Source organism: Populus alba, chromosome 2 (genome assembly GCF_005239225.2).
Source record: "Populus alba chromosome 2, ASM523922v2, whole genome shotgun sequence".
NCBI lineage: Eukaryota > Viridiplantae > Streptophyta > Magnoliopsida > Malpighiales > Salicaceae > Populus > Populus alba.
Window position 1 is genome coordinate 14,725,263 of NC_133285.1, and position 17,909 is coordinate 14,743,171.

At 31.6% G+C, this 17,909-nt stretch overlaps 2 protein-coding genes across 2 annotated transcripts; one reads left to right on the top strand and one right to left on the bottom strand.

Moving 5' to 3' along the window:
• The first annotated feature begins 11,157 nt into the window (after positions 1 to 11,157).
• On the top strand, positions 11,158 to 14,698 carry LOC118049957 (asparagine--tRNA ligase, cytoplasmic 2). The gene is made up of 8 exons (XM_035060148.2): positions 11,158 to 11,948; positions 12,125 to 12,361; positions 12,704 to 13,273; positions 13,413 to 13,589; positions 13,681 to 13,742; positions 13,857 to 13,986; positions 14,087 to 14,145; positions 14,308 to 14,698. The coding sequence occupies exons 1-8, from the start codon at positions 11,301 to 11,303 to the stop codon at positions 14,489 to 14,491; spliced, it is 2,067 nt and encodes a 688-aa protein (XP_034916039.1). The 5' UTR covers positions 11,158 to 11,300; the 3' UTR covers positions 14,492 to 14,698.
• On the bottom strand, positions 14,511 to 15,554 carry LOC118049958 (cysteine-rich repeat secretory protein 55). Its single transcript, XM_035060149.2, is given in 3 exon segments — positions 14,511 to 14,997; positions 14,999 to 15,284; positions 15,286 to 15,554. Coding segments are annotated over 3 exon segments (762 nt in total). The 5' UTR covers positions 15,486 to 15,554; the 3' UTR covers positions 14,511 to 14,721.
• Positions 15,555 to 17,909: the final 2,355 nt, after the last annotated feature.

Sequence of the window (17,909 nt, forward strand, 5' to 3'; positions counted from 1 at the left end):
TAGACAATATATATATTTTCTTTTTATTTCTTTCTAAATTTGTGATATATATATATATATATATATATATATATATATATAGAAAAGATGTTTTATATGGATACATGCTCCTTGGAAGCAGGCTATATATATACAGGGAAAACAAACGAAAATAAAACGTAAGGCCACCATAGCAGCTCATAGCCAAAATTATTAAGCGTAGTACGTTAGTGTTATTAGAAGCAATAGCTACCACATTTGAATATGTGTTAGATAACAAGGTACAATTATATTTTTGTAAGAATATAATTGAATTGAAAATGATAAAATTTGGCATGTTTTTCACATGATTTTAATAGTAATATATCAAAATTATATATAAGAAAAACATCTAAAAATATATTAACTTGTTTTTGGGTATAAATACATTTTTAAAGGCATTATCATACACAATAATTCTCTTCCATTCTCCTGAATTTTACAATAATTATACGCACACTAGAGGTGCACATGTACAGTTTGAATTAGGCAGCAAAATGAAAAGAAAGGAAAAGAAAAGAGAAGGGAGTTAAGTTAATTATAGTCTTGAATAAAAAAAGAAACAAGAAGCGTTCTAAAATGGAAAAATAGAGGTGATTGTTAAAGATACACAAATTAAAAGAGATAGAAATATGTTTAATTAAAAAAAACAAAGATAAAAACATAAAATAAATATATTTATGTATAGTGTTGTAGTGAATTCTTTTATTTTTAAAATTAAAAATACAAAAAAATATGTCATCTTTATTTTTACCGTCTTAATCTTTAGTGTTCAAAAGCCAGAATATATTAAAAGCCATCTTATATTAATAAATGACAGAAACTTACAAGTATATTTTTCTTAAGAAATTGCATAAAAATATATATATATGTTTTATCAGAAAGACAAAAATTCAAGCACCTAAATGGACGCTACAAAAGCTAATCTTGACAAGCACTGAACTAGCTAATCTTTTCAGGCCAAAAAAGAAGAAAAAAAGAAGAAGAAGAAGAAGCTCTTTAATTAGAGCTTAGACTTTAGACCACTAGTGGCATGATTCTTGATTAAAAAACCACACCATACAAGAACGAACTCAACTGGGAAATTAAGTAATTATATAATCTGAAAGGACCTTGCTAGCCAGCCATCACCTATGACAAATACATTTGTAGTGGTATGCACTGTGTATTGGGTCGTTTCCCTCTACAGGAACTTGCTCAGCTCTACACTTGTATTTGCATCCTCTACATTCATTGTAAGTGCAAGTCGGAGCTGTGGAGCCAATCATCAATCTCTTTGAAGACATCTGTTCTTCATTGCCACCCTGTACGTGCGTACTTAGCAAAAATCAAATAAAATTTACCGATAGATTAAGCAAATCTAGTTACTTTTTTTTGTGTGTGTGTAAATGCTTCTTAACTAGTCCTTACCAGCGCCTGTGAATCCTCCTGTGATGGTGTACTGATACTTTGATGATAAGGCAGCAGCTCTTGATTTCTGGATCCTGCAATACATATATAAATGAATTGTGGTATCAATAAGCTATATAGATTAAGCAGGTGAATTTGGGGTACAAATGAAGAAGATAAGGTGGTCAGCGTATTTTCTCGACAACCAAACAGAAAAGAAAAGATTGCAGTACTGCAAGAAACAACAAGTGAGCTTTGAGCTAGACCAAGCAGTATTGAAACTTGAACGAAGGATACAAAGATAATATTAGGAACCCAAAAGGGTAAAAAGATTCATGTAACCTTGAATAACAAACGCTGCAAGAATAAAGGTAAAGAGAAGGGAGAGGAAGTAGCATAGTCTAGTGCTTGCCATTCTTCCCTTTGTATCAAGGGGAGGAAACTTATGAGTAGGTGGTGAATATATTCGGAGGATGGATGAGGGAGAGAGAGGGGCTGAGAGGGTGAGATTGAGAGAGTTTGTGGTCAATCGATGCCAAGAAGAGATAGACTGGGAAGAAACCTGCAAAGACAGAAGGGGTCCCCAGCACTTTTAAAGAAGACAGAGTACCCGCTAGAGGCTGGAGCTAGAGCAAGCATGGGATCAATCACTGGAATGTACCTGAAGATTTGATTTTTTAAATTATTATTTTATATATATATATATATATATATATATATATTATTTTAACTATAAAAAAAGAATAAAAACGCTACCTTATCTGTGGTCACTCAATTAGTTTTGTTGATTTATGGAGGGCAACAGAGGCATTTCAGGTAAGAGAATCATTTTGATCTTGTCTGAAGTTAGACAGCATCAGATTGCCTGTTTGAGGCTGGAAGAAGCGTAGACTGTAGAGACATCTTACCTACCGCTAGAAGGATCCAGGGCTTCCAGCCCTAGGAGACAGCCACCCCAGCTCCACAGTGAATAATACCTGGAAAGATATGTTGGAAACATTGTTAAACACTAAGTTACAGTGTTTTGGTCAAGTAAACAAGCACTGAAAATCACACTGTGTTTGCTTAAAATATGCATGAACAGATGAACTGTGCCCCTGCCATTTAGAAAAGACGGCATGGTACTATAGCACTGTTTTCAGCGTATCAGAATCAGAATCAGAATGCGATGAAATTCAAACTTGGGAAATGATGTTTCGAGATTTTGTTTTATCCTCTGTTACTGCTATATCTTGCCCTTTTTTTTTTTTTTTAAAAAAAAAAAAAAAAGAATTTTTCATTGTTATTTGAACAAGCAAATATTATGTGTTGGTTCGAGAGGGTATAGTATTTCTTTTCTGCATGTCCATGGAGTTTTGAGAAGTCCAAGCTTTGTATAGATAGATAGAAAGGGAGGGAGGAATATTTCAGACGAACATTTATTCGCATGCACAAGGATCCATCGGTGAAAAAAGGCCGAGAAAAGCTTGAACTCAATCCCTACGATGATGAATACAAACCCAATTGAAGTTAGCATGGAGTTAGTTATACATTTGTGAATTGATAAGACCTCATTTCAAGTTTTTTTTGTAAATAAAATACTATATATATATATATATATATATATATAAATCCTCTTAAAAAATAATAAAGCTCTCAAAGATTTTTTTAATGAATCTGAACCACAGCACCAAAAAGATCATAAATCAGGTGTTAAATGACTTTTAAGTTATACTCTCAGAAGAAAAGGAAAAAAAAAATTTAAGGAATAAATAAAAATTAAATACGATCCTTGATAAAAGATCTATTGGGTGGTCAAAAGCATGTTAAAATGGAATAGCTTAACTAGTCAGATTTTAGGTTTGATTTTTAACGGTCAAAAGTTCAAGTTCTTTCGGGGTCACTGGAGGTTTACATGATTGTTAATTTCAAGGCCCGTAAAATTAGTTAAACTGCACGCAAGTTGGCCTGCACTCCCACGTTAATAAAAAATAAATGATTTATAATTTGTTTTTAATGCCTTGTGAAATGTCTACACTATATAATTCTTATATTTTATATATAATACTAAAAACTAATAAAAATAATCAATTTTTTTTATTTAAGTGTTATTTAATTTGGGTGAATTTAATTAAACTATTTTATGAGACACTTTAAATGTTTTTTTTTCTATTATAATTTAATATTTTTTATATCATGAATAAGACAATATTACAATACTTACATTATTGGTAACTTTAATATTACACAAGGATCTCCAATATTACATAAATATAAGTAAATTAATTATCACAATAATAATAATAATTAATTTACATTGATAAAACTAATAGAACACAAGCATTAAAGAAATTCTACTAATTAATAAAACTCTAAAACACATGTGATTTCTACTATACATAAATGCACCATGGATTAAGAGACAATTCATTATGGATTTACTGTGCATGTATGCACTGTGGACCAAGAAACAATTAATTGTGGACTTGCACAGTTGCTATATATTAAAATGCATGGAAAAAACACTATAGATTTATTGTGGATGCAGATTCATTGCACTATAAATGACACTATAGTCATAGACTGTTTACACTGTGGATGACATTGTAGCACCTTGGAGGGCGTTGCATTTGCTGTGTTTTTGGTCAAGAATTGCGTTTGGAAACGTTGCCTTTTATGTGTTCTCTATCAAGAGATGTTGGGTATGACTTGGAGCTAAACTTAAATCACTTCCAAAAGGTTCCAATAGCTCTTGATCCTGCTGCTTAGCAAGACCCAATAACATTTTCCAGATATATCCATTTTTATTTGTTTTCCTCTTTAATTTTCTTTTCTTTTCTCTTATTTAATTTTGGCATAGCTCTCGAGCCAATTAGTAGAATGTGTAGGGCACAATGTAGGAGGGAGTTCAGTTTATAAAACCACCGAGAGGCATGAAGAATGCCTTTCAACAACATAAGGGAAGGGGAGTATATAGTTTAGATGGACTACCTCCTATGACCTACACTCATAGAAGTTCATCGAGTTCCTCTACATATCAAGCAACCTACATATCTTGATAGTCTTATAAGCATTTTTCTTCTTTTCTAATAATGTTGGGTCAGATATTGCCAATTTTATTTATTATCCTCTTTAGATTTTTCACCTTTTCTCTTTTTTAATTTCCCCCCCTAGCAAGACCAATTAGTGCTGGATCCTACCCCAAGTAAGACTCAATTGTTTTAGGTCTGGACCCCTTAGAGTTAGGTCCTGCCCCTAGCAGGACCCAAAATAGCTTTGGGTCCGGCTGCATCCTGACCCATCATTATCATGTCTTGTTCCAGTATAACCCAATAGCATTTGGTTCTGCCCCCAGTAGGACCCAAAATAGCTTTGGGTCCGACTGCATCCTGACCTATCATTATCAGGTCCTGTTCCAGCATAACCCAATAGCGTTTGGTCCTGCCCCCAACAGGACCCAAAATAGCTTTGGGTCCAGCTAAGAGCAAGACCTATTTGAGTTGGGTGTTGCTGGAAGCAGACCCATCCGTTTTGGTTCCTGCTGTTATCAGGATCCTTTAGTGTTGGGTCATACCCTTGAGGTAGGACCATCAACATTGGGTATTGCCCCTAGCAGGAAATTCAAATTTTGTTGGATATGGCTTCTTGGGTTTGTCATCGCATCAAAATAATACAAAAATATCAAAAAAAAAAATATCAATTTTAAGTAAGGAAAAAAATCAAAAAAATTGAATTTTTTTAAAAGCTTTTTTTAAATGAAAAAAGAAATGTGCTTTAATAAGAAAATCCAAGCCAACTTGAAATGAAGAAAAAATTATCATCAAAATATCTTAGATAGAAAAAAAAAAATAAAGGACAAAATTTATTGTATGTGTAGTGAGTGCTAGTATGATATGTGCTATTAATGATGCTACGGTACAAAGTAGTTTATTTGAAAATAATGATGGTATAAGTATATTCTGTGTTTTTAACCCAACTCAAGTATTTTTAAATTTGAAAAAAAATTTGTTATTGAACCGCTGCGGAGCACGGGCTAAAATGCTAGCTATTATATTATTACGTAATGGTTATATGTGAAAATATTATTTTTAAAAAAATATATTGACATAATATTTTTTTTTATTTTTGAAAATTGATTTTTTGTATTATCACATCAACATCATACAAAAACATCAAAAAATATAAATTGTAATTAAAGAAAAAAATGACAAATTTTAAAGATTGTGCTACTATAGAAAATACTTTATTTAAAGATAGTGATGATGCAAAAACATTTCGTGCTTCTAACCCAACTCAGGAATTTTTATATTTTGAAAAACAATTATTATTGACCTGTTATGGAGTTCGAGTCAATATGCTAGTTGTTATATTATTATATAATGGTTATTTTTTAAAATATTTCTTTTTAAAAAAAGTATTTTAAGATAATATTTTTGAAATTTATTTTTTATATAATCACATCAAAATAATACAAAAACATCAAAAAATATTAACGAATTTTTTTTTAAATAAAAAAAAATTCAAGATGTTGCTTCTGTAGAAAATACTTTATTTGAAGATAATGATGATGCAAATATATTTCGTGCTGTTAACCCAACTCAAGCATTTTTCAATTTGAAAACAAAATATTTTTGACCCACTGCAGAGCGTAGGCCAATATGCTATCTATTATATTATTACCTAGTGGTTATTTAAAAAAAAAATAAATAAATATATATATATATATATATATATATATTAAGATAAGATTTTTTTAATTTTTATATCATCACATCAAAATAATTTAAAAACATCAAAAAAAAATTAATTTGAATTACAAAAAGAAAAAAATAATACTTTTTTTCATACGGTAAAAAAAATAAAATTATTGTGACTTTTTTTATATTATACAAAAATAGGATAATGATAATTTTTTTTCTTTTCATGTTGGGTTGAATTTCCTGATTAAAATATGTTTGTTTTTGTGTTTAAGAATTATTTTGAAATCTTTTTTATAATTATAATTTTTTATTTTTATTTTAAATTAATATTTATTTTATGTTTTTGTATTAATTTTTAAAAATTATTTAAAAACAATATATAGAAATTGGGTTTAGTTAGTCACATCCAAGTCTTTTAGACAGCCAGACCCAATGATATAAGTCTTCTCTCCTCTTCAAAATCCATGGCTAAAAAACAAAGGCTCAACTCCATATCAACCCAAACAGCAGAATGAACTGCTAAAGAAACAACAGTAACAAGAAGAACCACAAAAGGAAGAGGAAGAAGAATATGAAGAAATGGAAGAGGAGGAAGAAGATAATGAAGATGATCTAGATGAAGAAACCAATCAAAATGCTCAGATCTCAGCTGTTGAGAATCTAAACGACGACGATGACGAAGACGACGAACCGACTGAGAAACTTCTTGAGCCATTTGGAAAAGACCAGTTAATTAATTTACTTCGTGAAGCAGCGAATGGTCACAAAAATTTTACAGATAAAATCCGGCAAGTGGCTGACCAAGATCCGGTTCGCCGGAATGCTGAGGCTTTGATGAATGCATTTAAGCCGGTGCTGGACCCTCTGGGCCGATTGCTGCTGCTGCACAAACACAGCAGAGGAAGAGTTATTTGAGTATTGTGGGAGCAAATTTGGATCCGCAAAAGTTAATGAGTTTCTTTTCGGAGTTTGGAGAGATTGAAGAAGGACCATTGGGCCATGATAAGCCATACCCGATGCCAGGCCCAAGAAAAACTGATATGAATAAAACCTATCATCATCCAATTTATATATAATATAAAAAAAATCACATCAATTTATTTTCTCTTTGTAATATAAAAAAAATCCAATAAGAGACATGAAAAAAAAAATTAAAAAGAAGAAAAGATTAAAAATATCTTAAAAGAAAAAAATTTAGAGGGAAATAAATTAGTTGTCGGTGTATTAGACATTGCTTTGCTATGTATTATTTATAATGTTATTGTCAAAAATACTTTATTTGAAGATGATGATGGTACAAATACATTTCGACTTAAATAATTTTTTAAATTTTAAAAAAAAAATTGTTATTAACCGTTGCAAAACACATACGGTCAATATGCTAGTGTAAAGCTATGAAGAGTAAATTTGTTAATTTATATTTACTATAGTGTTATTTACAAACACAAAAATTAGGTTACTTTTCAAAATTTGCCTTTTCTTCATTAAATGTAAAGCAAAAATTTATAATAAACAATAATTACAGTAAAATTACCCTAAATCGAGTTATTTAAAAAGAAACTAAACTAACCATTACTATTAAAAAAAAAAAAATCATTTTACCTCTATGAAAACGGATATATAGTAAAACATCCGTTATGTGCCTAAAAGAATAATTTATATAAGTTTTATTAGAAAGAATATTTTGCTTTGATTACTTTAAATTTTACTCCATTGCTACCCTCAATTTAGCAATTTTTTTGTGTTTGAATATGAATTAGAAATAATAAATTTTATTATTTTAATTTTTATTGCACGTATTATAAAAGAACCTATATAAGTCTAATTGAATATTGAAAGACACAACAACCATCTCTTAAAAGTAATGACAATAAAAAAAAGATATTACAAGTGCCTATGAGTATTGTTATTATTATTATTTATATAGTATAACTACTAAGTTACAAAATACTACAAATACCTATTAATTTTATAATAGTCAAACTTCTAAACATTAGAGTATCTTTCTATTAAAACTTAATACTTAATAGTAAAATAAAAAAAAAAAAAAACCTTCAATTCATCCTAGCTGATTTTATAGTTAGGTTTCCACTCAAAAAAAAAAATTTGTAACATCAGGCGTTACAAGTATTTATCATGTATTGTTTATGTAAACCCTAGTCTAAAAATGATAAATTAGTACTAGAAATTGTGATTTTTTCATTGAAAAATTATTATTAAGAAGGAAAATTATTACAGATGAGGATAAATTTTTTTTATAAATTTAACTTAATTTTGGATGAAATAAAACTACAATTAATATGTGAAATATTATAAACCAGTGACATATCGTGTAAATTTTCTAATCGGGTAAAATAATTATGAAAATAAAAATATTTATAAATTTGAGTGAAAATAGCTATACAATAATAATAATAATAATAATAATAATAATAATAATAGAGTGGAATTTTAAATAAAATGATGTATGATTTTACATACAAAAAATGATGATTTTCGGTAAAAGCCTCGTGTACAATCACATTATTGTTTTACTAAAAGTGGTGAAAGATCTAGAAAAATGTTTTGTAAAGATTATGGATGGAAGTCATCAATGGACTGGTTTAAAAATTATGATGATTTAAGTAAATGAAATAGTATGTAAAATTCAGATTTTTTAGCATAAAATTACATGTTTAGTTTTCCGGTATCAATCATATTTCTCAATTTGACCATTGGATTGAGCTAACATTTTACGAGGAGTTTTCTAATATACAATACTATCTTGGGTTAAAATTTCAAGTTAATTGATTTTTGAAAAGACCTTGCGATTTAGGTCGATAACTGGATTAGTACTGGAAATAATAATGATAATAATAATAATAATAATAATAGGGGCAAAATAGAAAAATAGGAAAGTCTCATTTTTTAAAAGAGAAGTTGTTCTGAATGAATTTTCTAGAAGCCATTCGAGCTCCATTTTTTTCATCTATTAAAAAAAAAAAAGAAATAAGAGAGACACATGAAAATGTTTAATATTTATATTGATGTACACATTGAAGGAAAAGTACTAAGGCCTATTTAAAGATTATGGTAGTGGTGGTGGTGGTTACAAAGTATTTTTCGCTTAGAAATATATCAAAATAATTTTTTTATTTTTTTATAAATTATTTTTTGAGATCAATACATCAAAATGATCTAAAAACATAAAAAATAGTTTTTAGAAAATAAAAATAAAAAATTAAAGAAACGTGATTTCAACTGTGTTCCTAAATGGTCTCTAAATTAGAATCTAACATAAATTGATGTATTTACCTAAAAGTTGACAAAATTGGTTTTTGTTTATGTTATTGATATATGTGTCTTTAATACTTATTTTTTGCAATATAATTTAATATTATAGAAATAAATTGTTTTCAGAATTATCAATGATTAAGACAAAATAATAGATTTTGACCTAATATTTTTTTTTTAGTTATGTGATGATAATAAAATTTTGAATACGTTTGATTAAGTTTTGTATAACTTGTATATAAATGATATCACTACTAGGAATATTTGTAATTTAATTATTACTCTTCCTTTACTAGGTTGTAATATGAGATTTAAACCTATTCTAGTTTTATTAAATTAATATTGTATGTATTTAGTTAATAATGTTCATATATTTTTTTTTTATTTCACTTTTTATAAAATGATTTATACTATGATTGTATATAAATTGTTAAATAAAGAATTAGAAAAGATAAATAAGTTCTATTCTTGACTGGTGAAATCGGTTAAGGTCCAAAAAAATTGGACAATGTTGATATTGTAATATAAATGTGTATATATGAATTGATAATTTGATAAAAAAAATTCATATTAAAGGTAAACTTCGTCAAAATTTCAGTAGAGCTCTAAATGATATAAAAGTTGAAAATATAATATTAATATGTTAAAAAAAATTACTATATTTTCCTGAGTTCAAGACTCAAGGAAGTTTATAATGATGAGAAAGGACGGGTTGTATATATATATATAGCATAACTATTAAATCTTAATAAAAATACAAGAAATCAAACCCAACCGGCCTTCATTTTCAACTATAATTAGAGGTTTGGTTTTATTTATTTTATATGATAATTTATTATGAGGTTATTTTATATTAGACAGATATGTTTTTTATATATAAAAATTTGATAAAAAAACAAGAAATATTATGAGTTTTGGGGATAAAAAAATAAAGTACAATATTTCTATTAAGGTTTTTATAAATATAAAAACAAAAAGTTAACAGATAATGCTACTCTATTTTTATAACTTGCCTTTTGAATTTCAATGACCAAAATAGAAATCTTATGCATATAAAATATTTTTGCACAATCCATTTGTCTAATTAGTTTCTTATTATATAGTTTTATTTTTAGACATTTTACATAAGTTTCACTAAAAAAAAAAATTTACTTTGATTGCTTTAAATTTACTTATTGTTACTTAGTATATGTAAGAGAAAACAAAAAACACAAATGATATAATTAGAATTTTACTCTAAGTTTACTTAATTATTAATTAATTGTTCTCAACTCATATTTAATTTATCTATTTTTTAAAAAACAATAAAAATAAAATTGTTTGGAATATTTTTTTAAAAAAAATTATATGAATTAAGAACTGAGTTTTATATCGGTTAATCAAATCACAAGTTAATTTGGATTTTAGATTCGGTCATGTCAAGTTAATTATTTTTTTTTAACTCGAACTTCTCAACCAACTAGATTCTAGATAAACTTAAACTTATTAAATCAATCCAAGTTTTATAACTCATAACAAATTTTTTAAAAAAAATACCACCGAAAGTGGAATTTTTGAGAGATTAAAGAACTAATAATTGGGAAGAAATTTGGCAAGTGAAGCCCATTAAAAGAGCAAGGCCATGAAGATTTGAAAAACGGATGGCAGTTTGAAGTGGAAATCCCGCGAATAGAATACCCAACCCCTCGTTGAAGAATACCAAACCTTGCCGCCTACACCACTCTCAAATCTCTTAAACAATCCCTTTCCTCCTCTCCCTACCTCTCCCTTAACTTCTCAAGAAAAGCATCCGTCTTTGATTATTTCTTCTTATCACCACCACCATGCCACCCCCTTCATCATCCACTCCCTTTTCAATTCAGCTTCAACATCATCTCGACTTCTCTATCTGTTTCTTGTCTCAATCACTTTACTCTCTTTCTTTTCTCTCTGAATCTCAACATGGCATCTCAAGATTCCATGACAGCCTCTCAAGAACCCGAAACAACCTCTCAAGAACCAAAAATGATCTCTCAAGAACCCGAAACAACCTCTCAAGAACCCGAAATGATCCCTCAAGAGTCCAAAGTGGCCTCTCAAGAACCCACAGTAACCTCTCCAGAACCAAAAATGATCTCCCAAGGGTCCAAATCGGCCTCTCAAGAACCCAATACGTCCTCCCAAGAACCCAATACATCCTCCCAAGAACCTGTAACCACCACCTCATCCAATCCATCGTCCAAATACTCAAACCGGGTGGTTTTGAAAACCATTTTAGAGCCAAGTGACAAATGGAGGGAATTTCTGGATGAGAGAGTTGTGGTTGGTGGTTGGGTGAAGACTTCCAAGGAGTTGAATCAGCCAGCTGTGCCGGAGCCACAACAGCAGACTACTGAAGCGCCTAATGTGTCTCCAGGGCACAAAGATGTGAGATGTGTGGAGATTTTTCAGTCTAGAATACCTATATTTAGATCAATAGCAAAGATTTTTGGAGGGGGTGGTAGCAGTCATCCTGTTCGTGAGAAGCCGGAACCAGCAATTCCTGAGCCGCCTCAATCTTCTGTTGCTTACTTGCTTGTTAGTGATGGTTCTTCTGTTGCAAGTCTTCAGGTATATATGCTACTTTCACTTTTTCCTCTAGATTCAGAATCTGAAGCATTAGAGGGTTTCATTTCCCTTCACTAGATATATATGCCTTAAGCTACTGTCTCATTGCACTATGAATCATGATGTGATCAGGGGTACTTTTCTATGTCACCTTTTGACTGCTGCTCAAAAATTCTCAGGTTGTGGTGGACTCCTCTGTAGCTCCCCTCAGCGAGCTGCTGCCTACCGGAACTTGTATATTAGTTGAAGGTGTACTACAGGAGCCATCAACGCAGGCCAAACATAGCATTGAGCTTAAAGTAGAGCAAATACTTCATATAGGGAAAGTGGAACAAGACAGGTATCCTTTATCAAAGAGACGATTGCCATTGGAGGCGTTGAGAGACTGTTCTCATTTCCGGCCTCGAACAACAACGGTAAGCTTTTCATCCATCACTACTTTTCTATTTTGCACGTCTTGAAGCCATGTCATGTTTGGTTATAACATTTTACTTACAGATGTAGTAGCATGTATTCATTTGGAAATTAACTTTACTTCCTGGAATGTTTTTAACTACTCGAAGTAGAACCTGGAAATGATATGTGAATTGATAATTACAATAGTGCTTGCAAGAGGCGGTGAGACATATGGTGATGCTTATATTTGCTTAGAATGATGGCAATTGGATCATAACATTCAAGGCCCCAACCAAGAATGTGACATAGCCTAAAGTTGAGCCGTTTCAAATGATTAGTTAAAATGTTTTCATATTGTGCAGGTGGCATCTGTTACGAGAATCAGCAGTTCCCTAAGTTTTGCGACTCAGACATTCTTCCACGACAAGGGGTTTCTCTATGTGCAGGTGCCCATTATCACAACAACAGATGGCGAAGGATTTAGCGAAAAGTTTCAGGTCACAACTGTTTTGGGAAAAGATGGCAAACAGAATGATACAGGAGGTGTTAGCCTTGAAGTTGTCAAGGCTGCTGTAATACAGAAAAGTAATCTAGTTGAAGAACTAAAGAGAAGTGAAAGCAATAGAGAGGCACTGGCTTCTGCAATTCAAGATTTGCATAAAACGAACCAATTAGCATCACAATTAGAAGCAAAAGAAAAACTGAAATCAGGGCCTTCAATGAAGGTTGATAAACCTTCCTTTTATGGAGAATTCTTCTCTCAACAAACTTACCTTACTGTTTCTGGTCTTCTCCATCTGGAGAGCTATGCTTGTGCATTGGGAAATGTTTTCTCATTCGGACCTAGATTTCGAGCGGATAGAAAGGAATCTGCAAAGCGTATATCAGAAATGTGGATGGTTGAGGTTCAAATGGCTTTTTCACAATTAGAGGTATGGCAATCATGTTTCCTCCTGTTGTCAGGTTCATGACACACTAGTGCTTAGAAAATCATTTGAAAGCATCATTTCTATAGTCTATTATGATTGAACAGAAGCAGAACTGATTTTATAAACTTTTGCTGGCTTCCAGGATGCAATGAACTGTGCAGATGAATATTTCAAGTTCCTCTGCAAATGGATTTTGAACAATTGTTCAGAAGACATGGAATTTGTTTCTAAACGTATCGACAAATCTAGCAGCTATCGTCTTGAATCAATGATATCATCTTCAATTGAAAAGATTTCCTACATGGAAGCTTTGAAGAAGGTAAATTGCATTTCCCATCTATTTTTTGCAAACATATTAACCTCAAAACAATTTTATCTCATAAATATCCCTTCTGACAAATGGTGAGCAGGTTGCAGTTAAATTCAAAATAAACGAAGAATGGGGCATTGCTCTAACTCCAGAGCATCTAAGGTATGCCTAATGTGATGTTTCATATGCATGTATCCAAGACCAAATATCGGGAAAGATGGGAAGTGAGGCATTCTTTCCTAATGCTGGTACTTATTATATGTTAATGGATGACAGTTATTTGGCTGAAGATGTCTATAGGAAGCCTGTAATCATATACAATTATCCAAAAGAACTTAAGCCCTTTTATGTACGACTGAATGATGATGGGAAAACAGCTGCTGCATTTGATATGGTTGTGCCCAAGGTAAGCTCAAAATTTCTTCAAAGAGAAGCATGCTTTATAATTGAAGCTTTCCTAATCCTACTTTGGACTGCTTATAAACTGGATGATGTATGTTTTGCAGGTTGGAACGATCATCACAGGTAGCCAAAGTGAGGAACGGATTGATATGCTAAACAAAACGTAAGAAACTTGGCACTATTTTCATCTGATGCTTGATTTAACTTTAAGGCTAGCTCATCTCGATGAACATTCAGTTTGACAAATGATCAAAACACAGTTGCTTGTTACTGACCAAAACAAGGGCAATGTTTCTATTCTATGTTGTTTAAATTTTTTATGCAGGATTGAAGAATTACACTTGCCAAGAGAGCAGTATGAATGGTACTTGGATCTTCGCAGGCATGGAACAGTCGAGCATTCTGGATTCAGTTTAGGGTTTGATCTTATGGTTATGTTCACTACTGGCCTCCCTGATGTTAGAGATGTGATCCCTTTTCCAAGGAGCCGCGGCAAAGCAAACAACTAACCAGAATTCAAGAAATTGGTTTCAAGAATCAAGAATTAAATATCATACATTCATACTCTGTCTCATGGACAGGAAAATAAAATAAGGAAATATGTAATGGCATAAGCATAACAACAGCATACAAGGGAGGCAGGATGTACTAGTGACCTTATTCTTATGTGTGTAAAGGAAGTTAATTGTTGAAACAGGACAATTCCTATGTTGAGTGATTCTGATTTTCACGACACAAACTAGGGATTAGCTACAACCATTGAAGTATTAACCAGGGAATTTCCGGAATCAATGTGGAAGAAAAATGGATAGAGCTCATATCGAACGTAACAGCTGCTATAGAAAATTCAGCATCCCTTTCTGTCATCACAAAAGTCAGGGAAATTTCCAATAGCAATAGCCAGACACTGTGCACAGTCTATCCGAGATAGGTCCCTAATGCACTGGACCAGAGCATAAAGTTTCACAAATCTAGATAGTTTCTTGTTTTCACCCTTTCCCAGCCCTCTATTCCCAGAAAAAAACAGCTTCAGCTCTTATCTGATCCGTCAGAGCTGCTAGCTCGTCATGAAAGTCTTCAAATTCTGTTACTTCTTCAACATTAAAGTAGACTATGCTAAGATCTGTGTCAACTTTTCCAATGAAATTTATGTTGTCATACCGTAAAAAGCAGCAATCGAACCAAATCCTGGCATCGGCCTGGTCTGGACAAACTTCATGGATTTGCTTAGCTGCATCTTGGATACAACTGAAGCAGTGTTTGCTGCTCACATCTCCTCTGCATTGTGCTAGACCATAGACTGTCTTGTCCTTTGCCATAGGTGACAGTAGCAAAACCAGTCGAGGCAGTCCTGAAAACCAACGCAGGCAATAACCTGTCAATATTTGCAAATATCTGGCTGTTGCCACTTATTTCGCTGTCTGCATTGCAGAACTCTCCCGCACGACCTGCACTGCAAGTGCATAGCAATAATAGGAGGAGAAGGATGGATAATAAATTCATGGTTTACTCGCAATTTGCTTGAATCACCATTACTCGGTGCCTCCTATATTGTCATGAATTGTGGGTGGTGGTAGTTGATGAAGGGATCCCACTGCAAACCCTTATGAACAACTGGCTTAGTGGTGGAAAGTGGAGGTAACATGATATTTTTTCTGCTAAACCTATTCGTGTTAAATTCTCCGGTGGTTTCATTGCAACCATCCTATCAATGCTTAATTTAGATTCCAGATTTAGTGATGGTGCTGTTACAAGCTGAGTGCACTTAACAAGTAATGTTTCTTGGCACAAGTTAATCAATGAAACAGTGTTTTAGCATTTGCTGACAATCAAATTAGGTGAATCCAGTGAAGTAAGACCTCAATAATGCCTTCAACCATCTTGTGATTGTGATTCTAAGTCATGTTCCACCAATCAAATACCTTAAGGGTGCCTTGTTCTAGCTGATGATGTTAAAGAATAATATAAAACCCGGTTTAGATTTGTAGAAATAATTGTAACCTTAATATATATATACAGCTAGGAGAATTACATGGATGAGCATGTATCAAGGTAAAATACTAAGCAAATCAAGATTTGAGATAGATGATAATACACATAAACACACAAATCAAGTATCTAATCATGCTACAAATAAACGATCGCATCTCCAACATGCTAAAAGTTTAATCAGAACGTAGTTTAAAGATGGAGTTCTGCCTGCTTTCATTCATCACATTCCTTCATTAAAGCCGATTTCTGCACAATCTATCAGAGCCAAGTCACATGGCTAAAAAAATCCATGAGATAAATCAAGAAGCCATGGCGTTGTAGGGAAAATTAAATTTAGCGTGGCAATGAATAAAATTTGTAATTAAACGTGGTAATAAAATCAAAATATCTAGTAGTTATTAGTTAATAATGTTAATAATCCTCGAATCAATCAACTGGTTGTTCTACGCATACTTTAATGTATTATTTGTTGACGTAACAGACCGGATCGGGTTTAGGATGTGTTTGATACTAATGTAGTTTTCTGTAGTTATGGTTTGAAAAAACAGGTTTTTAAAAAATTTATAAATTATAGATTTCTTTAAACCCAAGTTCTTACAGCAATTTAAGATGAAAAAAAATGCAGAAGTTCCCATTGCTGTATATGACCCTGCAGCAGTTCCCATTGCTGCAGAAGTTTGGAAAATTGTTGACCGCAAAAGCTAAGCAATGAGCAGAGAGCACAATCTACTAGGGCCAAGTCCCTTGTGCGTTGTACCAGAGCACAAGTGTCGCGAAAGTTGACGAACTCTCGCTCCTTCCTTTTCCAAGCCCTTCATTCTCTGCCAGAACTGCTTGTGATCTGATCTTATTCATCAAAGCCCCAAGTTTTCTGCTAAAATCTTCAAGATCCGTTACACTCTTATTAGAGAATAATATAAATTATATCCTAAAATTTTATTTAAAAATTTAAATTTTTAAATTCTTTGACAAAGTATCAGAGCCTTGATGACACCTCATCAAGTGAAAGCCTTTTAAACTTGAAACTTGTACAGATCTACATTACCTTATACTTAATTTTTATTAAATAAATAACGATGATAAGATTTGAACTCATAACTATTTGGTCATTAAGACTCTAATACCATATCATAGAGTCATCCTAACCCTTCTTCATTAAACAAGTTCCTCATAGGATATGTGGCAATGGAGGGGTAGAGAAGTAGCACAGCAAGAAGAGCATTGTTTGCCTCAAATTGGAATGCCCTTGAAGCTCCATCATTTCTTTGAGGTTCTCTTATGAGCTTGACTTACGAGGGTCTGATCAGTGGGTGTGGTGGGGATATTCAAGCAGACATTCTTTACTAATTGGCTCCCCTCAAGAGTATGCCACAATGAGTGGAGGAAAAAAATGGATGGATCTATAATACAGCACATTTTTCACCTTCAAAGTATATATATTTCCTGTTTTTTATTGGGTTTTAAAAATATTTTTAAATATTTATAAAAATTTTATTTTTTTATTAATTTTAAATTAATATATTTTTATTTTTTCAAATTATTTTAATATGTTGATGTTAGAAATAATTTTTTAAAAATAAAAAAATATTATTAATATATATTTTATCATAAAATATTATTTAAAAAATAACCATAATTACACCATAATAACTAGCTCGCATAATTGGGCCTTAGTGGCCTCTCGTTTATTTATTCTAGCATTAAAATATATCTGCCCTTGGCCAGCTGTCACCTACTACATTTATAAATTTCTCGTAGGATTTGATTGCAATACAACAATCTGCTGTTAAGGATCGTTACAGGAACCAAATTTATGTAATGGCTGCGATCTTCTAGCGAATTGCACTAATTAATGTGATGAGCTTGAACCAATTGGTGCCTTCACATGGCTTATGAAATATTTTTGAAAAAAATTAAAAAATTATTTTTTTATTT